The sequence below is a fragment of the Sphaeramia orbicularis genome, chromosome 15, assembly GCF_902148855.1.
Source record: "Sphaeramia orbicularis chromosome 15, fSphaOr1.1, whole genome shotgun sequence".
NCBI lineage: Eukaryota > Metazoa > Chordata > Actinopteri > Kurtiformes > Apogonidae > Sphaeramia > Sphaeramia orbicularis.
In genome coordinates, this window is record NC_043971.1 from 41,481,037 (window position 1) to 41,491,234 (window position 10,198).

The 10,198-nt window shown below is 38.9% G+C and overlaps 1 protein-coding gene across 2 annotated transcripts; it reads left to right on the plus strand.

Annotated features, from left to right (window-relative positions):
• Positions 1 to 35: 35 nt before the first annotated feature.
• lrit2 (leucine-rich repeat, immunoglobulin-like and transmembrane domains 2) lies at positions 36 to 6,383 on the plus strand. 2 transcript variants are annotated; one of them, XM_030155405.1, is made up of 4 exons: positions 37 to 244; positions 797 to 1,587; positions 3,754 to 4,499; positions 5,875 to 6,383. In XM_030155405.1, the coding sequence occupies exons 1-4, from the start codon at positions 135 to 137 to the stop codon at positions 5,899 to 5,901; spliced, it is 1,674 nt and encodes a 557-aa protein (XP_030011265.1). In that variant the 5' UTR covers positions 37 to 134; the 3' UTR covers positions 5,902 to 6,383. The 2 variants fall into 2 exon arrangements, with proteins under 2 accessions (XP_030011264.1, XP_030011265.1); XM_030155404.1 differs by having other exon boundaries at positions 36 to 244; positions 3,754 to 6,277.
• Positions 6,384 to 10,198: the final 3,815 nt, after the last annotated feature.

Consider the following 10,198-nt stretch of genomic DNA (forward strand, 5'->3'; position numbering starts at 1 on the left):
GAGAATTAGAGGACAGACACTTGTTTCGTACTGGGTACGTCAAGGATTAAGTTTAATAGGCTTCTCTCATCTGCCTCAGTCGACATGTCTTGAGCGCGAATGTAGCTCTTAACCTTTAGGACTTTTTTTGGACTATGGACATATTTTGTTTTCTACTAGTTCTAGTTTTATTGAACGTTCCGGTGTATGAAACATTTTCTCAATGTTTACGTGGGTGTAGCTGTGTAGAAGACCGTCATGGAAGGTAAGACCTGTTTCACAGTCTAATCTTCAACCAGGCAAAGGTATTTTTAACCTTAGTTACTGTGTCAGTGGGTGACGCTTAATGCATCACTTAAGGAACATATGGTAATATGGACATGTTTAAGGTTATGCTGTACAAACATGATGGGAAAGGACTGTTGGTGTTGTTAAAGAGAATGTTAATGTTGATTTAGTCATTTTAGGATTAGTTTTGAGTAAGATAAGACCCATTCCCTTCTGATACTGAGCTAATCATTTATACCAACAGGCTTCATTTATAGTGTGTAAACAGTTTTAATTAGATTGTAAGTAGTAAGGATGGAACTATAACTTTAACGTTTTCTCAATGAATTTATGTAGCAATAGAATTTTTTTATTGGAAATGCAAATCATTGTAAATGGACGCGACATTGCAGCCATCAGTAAATGTAATGGAGTTACTGGGAACATAGAGATGCATCTGAAATGTTGAGTAGAGGTGTAAATTGGCATAAAATGGGAATAATCCTAAATTCTTCAGGCCTTCAGACTAAAGAGTTTTTCTCCATCATAGGTCGCTTATATGTATGGAGGAGAGTGCGTTTGGGGCCATACCAGAGAACCTTCCAGGGGATATGAACAAAATACGAATAGAAAAGTCTCACTTCACTGAAATACCCCGTGGGGCTTTCTCAAAAACACCCGCTTTGGAAAACCTGTGGCTGAACTTCAATGACATCACAGTTATAAACTCAAAGGGCCTGGAGGGTTTAGGAAACTTAACCGAGCTTCGTCTGCAGGGGAATAAACTGCGTTCAGTACCATGGACAGCGTTCGAGGACACGCCGGTCCTGAAGATCCTGGACCTGAAGCACAACCAGCTGGACGTCCTGCCGGAGCATGCGTTAAAATTTTTGCCCGGTCTGACTTACTTAGACTTATCCTTCAATCAGCTTACGGTCATATCGAAGGAGGTGTTCCAAAACTGGCCTCTGTACCAGAAACTACAGAGCCGCGAAGAGCAGGAGGCGACTGGATTCGAGCCGAACGTCGTCTTGGCCCTCCACGACAACGCCTGGCTGTGCGACTGCCGCTTGAAGGGTTTCGTGGAGTTCATCAGATCTGTCAGCCCACCTATTATTCTGATGAACTCCTACTTGACCTGCTCAGGGCCGGACTATAAGGCAGGAAAGTTCTTCCATGAGGTAGATCTGCGGCCGTGCATGAAGCCGGTGGTCAGCACTCCGTCGGCCAACATCAGCCTCCCTCTGGGCGCAAACTTCACCCTCCGCTGCCTCTCCAAGGCCAGGCCAGAACCGGCAGTGTGGTGGACATATGGCCTGAAGATAATCAGAGGATTTCATGGTAAGAGTGTGGTGCGCTATATCATTCACACCCAGATGGAGTGATGTCTTTGGGTAAATTAGATGTTTTAACACACATTTTAATCCTCAACCCATTCTTGAGGCGATTGAGGAGAGCAAACCAGGGCTAAATCTATAATATAGTATAAATCTATATTGGCCCACCGTGACGCATTCACATCTGTCTGTGTGGCTTCGCACCATCAGTGTTGATTAAGAATGTTTGAGATTATAGTGACCTGTAGCCGACCTAATGTCAGCTCTGTTGGCCTACTGTGTCATTAAGTCAAGTGCGTCACCAGACTTAACCTTCCAGAGCTGAGTGTGTGGAGGTCATAATGCAAGCTACAAATTCATTTCACACCAATGAAAATATATCATCTTCTAATGTGGCCCACTTTCTAGGAGGCAGTGCTAAAAAGCTGTAATTAATCATAAACTGCTAAAAAAAAAAAAAAAAAAAAAAAAAAAAAAAAAAAAAAAAAAAAAAAAAAAAAACTAGGCTGGAAGATGACAAAAAACACAAAGACTTTTCACAACCTGGCATCCTGAAAGTTTCAAGTGAGTTTCAAGTGTATTTATAGAGGTCTCAAATAATAACAAAGTGCTTGACAAAGGTAGAAATGTAATATGCATATACTCATAGGTATAAGACATGCATGTGCTTGATATTATAATAATATTAATATAATTACTTACGTACGTTGTTACAACTACTATTACTATTAAAACTTTATTATATTTGTTATTTCTGTTATTATAACATTATAACATAATTACTCACTTACTTAGACGTGAACTTAATTATTTATTTTTATTTTACTTATTCATCCAAAGACATGCATTAGTAGGTTAATCGGTTAATCTAAATTGCTCATAGGTGTGAATGTGAGAGTGACTGGTTCTTTGTCTCTATAAATCCAAGTCATTATTGAAAATGAGAATCAATTCTCAACTAATTAACTGGTTACATAAAAGTTACATAAAATAAATTAATATTTATCATTATTATCACTATTTTATCTATTTCTACTAGTACTTCTAATGTGCAATTGCTTCTCTCTAATCTAATCAAATCTAATCAAATCTAATCTAATCTAACTTCATCTCATCTAAATGGAAACACTTTTAAGCACAATAGAATTTGGGGTATAAAGATGATGAGTCTATATTGAAAATGTGTTTATTAGTAATTAAAGCAAATCAAATTATATCAGATGTATTGTCAGTGTTTAAAAGACAAGTTTAAAAACAATGAAATTCTTTTTTAGCAGTTTCAGTAGGGTAAAAATAAAGGTGATTTATGTATTATATGTATGTACACAACAGTGCAAATAAGAGCAGAGAGAGTCTGAGGCAGGGTTTCGCAGATTTCATTGGCAGCAGGAAGAAACTGTTTATCAGCCATGTTGTTCTGGTGTTTATGGTACTGTGTCTCTTGGGGGCAGGGGGGTGAAAAGGAGGGTAACCAGGGTGAGCAGGATCTTTTGTGATGGAGCTGGCCTTTTTTTTTTTTTTTGAAGTTGTCTACCCTGGTGTATATGTCTCTATTCTGCTCTTACCTCTGACCACTATACATCATTCAATCCTTCACTTTTATATGTTGTGTTTACTTAAAATAGTGCACTTAAAAAAGTCACAAATGCATAATTTCAATTTTAAAAAGATAAAAATAATTTTTTTTTAGACTATTATCAGCTTCACTACAATAACTTCACAGCTTTACAACAGCAAATAATACATAGACTGATGAATAAAAAAATAACATCTTAACATCATACTAATCACTGATGGCATATTTTAGAGTTGAGTTTAGGATTATATTTGAGCCATGTTTAAAATGATGATGATTAGATTGTGTTTCAGTCATATGTTAGATGTTTTCTTTCAAATTCTGTCCAATGCATGCATACTGGCCTTATATTTCTGTTATACATCAACTCAAACCTCAACTCATAGGATCAAGAGTCTTTGAAAACTGCACATATTAGAAGGTAAAGATAATCATAGAAATTAATAGGAAAAAAATAGCAGTTCTTCGGGATGGAGGATTTAAAAACTTACAATTTTGATAACACAAATTGGATTTTATTTGTTTTTTGTGGTTACCCAGAGTTTAATTGCCTCACCTCGAAGAAATCTAAAAAACAATGCTATTATTTTTCAGAGTCCCAGGAAAGAGTAGATGAGGACACTATCAGATCCTTCCTGGTGATTCCCTCCATCCACACATCTGACCGTGGCGTCTACACCTGCACTGCCGTCAACTTCATCGGAAACTCCTCTGCCAGCATCTTCGTGGACATCATTGCCCCAGACAGCTCCGTGTCTGCAGCCCTGCCTGGATTTGTGGCCCCCCCTGCCTCTGGAGATGAAAACGTCTACATTGACATTCGGATCGCCAAACAGACAGTTCGTGGCATCGCCATTGAGTGGTACGCCGCCCTAGAGCACCCAGCTGAGACCTGGTTCACCATCCACTTTGGCCGTGTAGATGATAATACAAAAGAAACGGTCTACATTGGCCCTGGCATTCATTCTTACTCTGTCTCAGACCTGCTGCCTGCTACCAAATATGAAATCTGTGTGACACTTAAGAACCAGACACCACGCCCTGGCCAGTGCATTGTGTTTGTAACAGGAAGTGACATCACCGAGATGGAACAGAGGGAGAAGCTGATTCACATAGTGGTGATAGTTTTGGCCATGGTGCTGGCTGTGCCCATAGGCATGTTCGCCTGCACCACTGACACCAAGTTGGCTTGCCTGGAGGGTCTCATGAGGTCCTGGAAGAATCGGCGAAGGGAAAACTCCATGCAGGGGTTGGAACGGGAGAGGCAAGGCACCTTCGACAGTCTGCAGGCTGCCAGCGATGAAGGCCTGGTTAATAAAGATTCAAGTGACGACAGGAAGGTGAGGAGGAGGTCAGATGACAGACTATATAAGGGCAAAGCTGACCACAGCAGACTCACCGCTGAACTATATTAGATTAGTATTTACTAACTTCATAGTAAAATGAAGAATCTGACCTTTTTGTAGACCTGCCTTTCCCAAATATAGAAATGAGACCCAAAATGTTTTTTATTGATCCACCAATTTACAGAGATAAACCAAAGACTATACAGTATATATTCAGGGAAGGAGCTACTGCAGTGTCATCCACTGGTTACTGAACTTCTGTTTTGAAGCCATGAATTAGTTTTTTGGCTGTCACCATGATGGCTTTTTCAAGCCAGACGTGACAATATGCAGACAAATAGAGCTGAGTTGTATGAGTAGAAGGGCTTATGGGATAGCTAATGCTAGACACAATGTACTGACATAAAATGGGAAACTTAACCCACCCTTACAAGGGTAATTAATAAACTACAACTAAAGATGAGCTATCTGTCTGGAGGAAATTCTATAATATGCTGGACAAATATTATCCAATAAACAGATGAATCATCAATCAAGAATCAGAATCTGCTTGATAGCAGACACCAAAACCTTTTGTTTTACCAAAAATACTTTTAGATTAGCTCTAGTTTAAAAATGGACATTTGGAGCTTCAAAATAAAAATGAATGATACTAGAAAGACTTCTGGAGAAAAATATATTGACTTATCATTGGACAAGTCTGATGTAAGTTTATGGAAACCTGACTTTTTAAAGCCACCATCTAGAACTGCACTTAAAGATATGTCAACATTGGCTTCATTTCACACATTGATTTTGGACTAGGCATCTTCCAGGCTTTGGATTTATAGCACAAAGTTAGCCAGTTGTGTTTATGAACATTGATATTTCTAGTTAGTTTCATGTGGCTGTTAGCCAGTGACTAATGCATTGCTAACTAGTTAACATTATTTACTAGTATTAGAAATGGTCACTGGTATTATCCTGCCAGTCACGATTTACATTCTGACATTCCAACGCAGAGTCATGAGCCAATGTGGATTAGACTGAGTGCATTTATTAAACATTGTTTTAATGAAAGTAGATCTTGGGACGATTTCTAATGTATTTTTTAAGTTTTGGAAACACCAAATTTTGGGTCTCGAGCTGAAAATGTTTGGGAAAACCTATTGAATTACATCTTTATATTTTGTGTTTTTAGAAATGATATGAATATTTGATCATGTTTTGATCTGCAGATGCTTTTACCCAATAAAATATTGCAGTGTGATAATTTGTGAAACAAATAGAAAGATATCTGCTGAATGACACTGAATACTTTAATGTAATGTTCAATTGTGTATAAATATTGTCTGCCTTGGTTTTAATCTTATCTCTTCCTCTGTTCTAGGCCGAGGAGTTTGTTGCAAAGATGTGAATGATGGACATTATGTCAAGACTGTAATTCAAGGATTTACACCAGTGTAGAGAACATGCTGTGGTTTGCTCCTGTATGATTTAGAATGTTTAAATCATTAAATGTTTCAACATTAATCTCTATATTATAGAAAGCTGCATGAAAGTTTGAATCCTTTGTGAATTGAAATTAATGCACCTCAACATGTTTTTTTGATATACATTAAATATGATCACGATTATTATATGAAACAAGTGCGTTATTTAATAAACTACTGTCATTTGTCTTAAAAGACTGTGTAACTTAATGGAATGTGGGATACTTTTTCTTGTTTTATTTAGTAAGAACAGCAGATGATGGGGCAATAAATCAAGAGATGTACACATCTTTATAATTACATACATTTTCCTCTTCATTGTGTAGTACAACGTACATTTGCCTCTGACAATGTCAAAATGCCCCTTAAGTGACTATTTGACTTATTCAAGAACCACAGAGAGGCTGCAACAGCAAGTATTGGCCATCAACACGTAAATCAAATAAAGTGTCTTCATTTAACATCCACTGATGCTGTAAATTTTTCATGAAATTATATACTTACAAATGTATATAAATACATACTTATCAAGCAATACATGTTTCAAGCACAATAAGCCCAATATCAGCATATTTAGGATGCTTACCACTGTCAATCTACAGTCAGAAGCAGAGCTGTTTCGATGACGTAGGCAAGGTAGGCAGCTGCCTAGGGCCCCCTCGCTGAAGAGGGCCCCGATGGCCGCATGGTCATTTATTTGTACTGACTGCAGCAAAAGTTTGTATTTACAGCCAACATTTGTTGGAGTCCCTCACATCAGCTCTGTGCCCTCACTGCAGAACTGAGTTCTGTTCATGTTCAAGGAGGCACACGTAAACAATACATGAGGCGTTCAGGAACAATTAGAATAATTAGGAAATTACAACACTTTTCAAAATCCTCAAATATTCAGAATATTCAAATACAACATCAAAAAAATGAATGGTGGTGTCTGTGAACCATGTAATCACAATCCTACATTTTAAACTCTGTAATTATCTATATTTCCCACACTGCTCCCCACCATTCAGGACATTGCAGATAGCCGCTGCCTATCCAGAGCCCACCGGATCCTCTCTGACCCCACTCACCCCCAGCATAGACTGTTCTCCCGCCTGGTGTCTGGCAGAAGGTTCCGCAGCATCCGCTGCAGAACAGCCAGATTCAGAAACAGTTACTTCCCCCTGGCCATCAGACTACTAAATACCAAATAACACCCGCCCCCCCCGCCCACACATCCACCTACCTCACAGACAATATCAGAATATCCTTTCTGATGGACAACTTTACCTCAGTGCACCTTTTCTATATGGACATTATTTCTGTGCAATATAAAAATATGCGCCATAACTACCTCCTGTTTGTGCAATAGCCCCCCCAGCTGCTACAATGTTTCTGTTCTGTTTACACAAATTATACTGGTTATTCCGTTTTGCACTATTTTATTTTATTCTGCTGTCTACATTCTGTTTATCTATTTATTCCTTATTGCACTCATTTATTGCACTCATCTATTGCACTCATTTATTTTTAGCTTGTTTTTAAAGTTATATAGACCATATTTTAATTCTGTGGATTCCGGAAGCCAAGCAACGGCATTTCGTTGCCAAAATCTCACTGCTGTGTTTTTTTTTGTGCAATGACAATAAAGGAAGTCTAAGTCTAAGTCTAAGTCTAACTTGCCCATCAACACATCACAACACTTTGCACCATGCGCTCAGGTAGTTTTGCTGATGAGGTCTGATGTTACATTTTGGTGCATTATGGGAAGTGAAGTTCTTCTCCTGCAAAGTTACTATCAAATCCTCCGCACTTTAATCATATACTTCAAGAATAAGGACAAAAGTAAGCCTACTCACCAAATGCCTTTTTTTTTTTCTTTTTTAGGTGCTTTGCTTAAATTTCTGTCAGCGCCAATTGATAGTGACAATTTGTGTCATTCCCCTCAACAATGCCTAATTGAAGACACTGTGTCTTTTACTACACTCTAGTGGATACTCTGTGTTGCGTAATACAGAGTAATTCATGACTGATTAAATGCACCAGAAAACAGGAAATCGCATCTGGATTTTATTTTTCTCCTTCGGTGATTCGACCACCACATCTTCACGTATTAGGGGCCTCGCTTTACTTTCTTGCCTAGGGCCCCCAGATATCTTGAAACAGCCCTGGTCAGAAGCACCTGCTGCTGCTTCACCTTGAACCCCGTCTAAAGCCAGGGTTTAGTTTGTCCTTTCAGAGTCACTGTAGAAACATGTTGGTCCACTGGTGGACTGTGGATGACTCTATAGCAGTGTTTTTCAACCTTGGTGTCGGGACCCCACGTGGGGTTACCTGGAATTCAAATGGGGTCACCTGAAATTTCTAGTAATTGATTAAAAAAATTTTTTCAAAAAATATGTTTTAATAATTCAATATATATGTCATTATGATTAAAACACCACACACTTTCCTAATAAAAAATTTAAAAAGCTGCATTATATACACTTGTAGCATTGTACCCGTGGTGTCATTGTACGATAGCACGAGGGGCTAAAATGCCCAGCATACTTCACAACATTTAAATACGGACAAAAAATAGTGCCTAGTAAATAGTCAGGCAATGTTTGTATTCATTTCGTGAGTTTGGTGGTGATCGGGCCTGTGAAGGCTGAGGAAAACCTGCACAAACGCCCTCCTGTGCTGCAACATCGATTGGCCAATGTGCATTATATAGTAGGATTATATAGCTTAAATGTCATCTAAAATTTATGTTTATTTGCAACATAGTAGGATAAAATATTACATGATCAAAAACAAATTAATTTTAGCAAAAAAAAGTCTCCATTTTGAATGTCTGGGGTCACCACAAATTTGTGATGTTAAAATGGGGTCACGAGCCAAAAAAGGCTGGAAACCACTGCTCTATAGATACAGTATAAATGACTCCTCTTAACATACTGAAACACAGTGATTATACTTTATTTATTTATTATACTTTATACTGATGAAAAAAAAACAATCTGAAAATTATATTCCCTTTCAGCAGGAAGGTTTCCCTGAATCTTATACACTGCACCTTTAATGTTTTGGAACACTGCTTTTGTCACTCATCATTCCAAAATAATGTGGCTTTTAAATCTTATACTGTCGTTCATATATATTACAAAAGGACACTATCACTTAATTGGATGCATTTATTCATAAAACTGTACATACTGTCACAGTTTCCTTCTCTGCTGTCTCCTCCTGACCCTGTCACCTCATCAGTTACATCGGTTTCACCTGGACTCCCTGCTGCTGTCCTCCCTCACTATTCCACACCTAATCAGCCTAACCCATTCCACCTGGCTCTCCCAGCTGTGCCTAATCAGCAGGCCAGTATTTACGCAGCCCAGATTCATCCACCCAGGACCAGACTGTTCTCGTATCATGCCAGACTTTCCAGCATTCATCCAGAACCTTCTTTCATGTTTCCAGCCCCACCTGATTTTGACCACCTCTCTTCACCTCAGCCCTGGTAACCTGACCTGTTTTCTGTCCGTGACGCTGAGTTCTGTGATTCTGGATTTTCCTGGTTTTGACTCTGCCTGGTCGGACCACGTCTCTTTGCCTGTTTCCAACTCATTTGATCTCTCAGCTATCAGGCTGCTTAACACTGGGAAGTGACTCAAGGTGATTTGATTTGCTATTTATTGTGTTTTTCTTCTCTTTTAGCATCTTAGGTATTTCATTTCACTGTTGAACTTATTGCCCAGTTGCGGTTCTATGGATACTGACAGGTGAATGTGTATGTATGTGGCCGTCATATGCTGCTGTCAGTGTTTTGCATTTGTTTGTCCCGAATTGTTTGGATTTCCAATAAGCCAGGGTAACTGTGAACTGCATTGCCCTTCGGGATTTATAGAGTAGTCTGAATCTATCTCCTGGTTAACCCACCTGGCTTCTGTCCTGGAGCACGGTTCTCTGCCTGTTCCCCGGTTTACTTCCCAGTGATTCCATGTGTTCGTGTAGCCTAGTGGTAACAACAGCAGCAGTCACATCTGAGCCCAGGGTTTGAGTCCGGGCAGCACACCTGAGTTTCACTGTTCCCAAACTCCGCTAGTGTCAAAGACTGTCAGTCTACATTTGAGCTTTTGTGTGCTCTTATATTAAGGGCTTTTCTTAAATAAATCTACCTCTAAACTACAAACAACTGTGCTGCGTTTGGGTCCTAACCACACCTTGTTGCACATACATGTGCATAAATCTGTTTTGATCTAA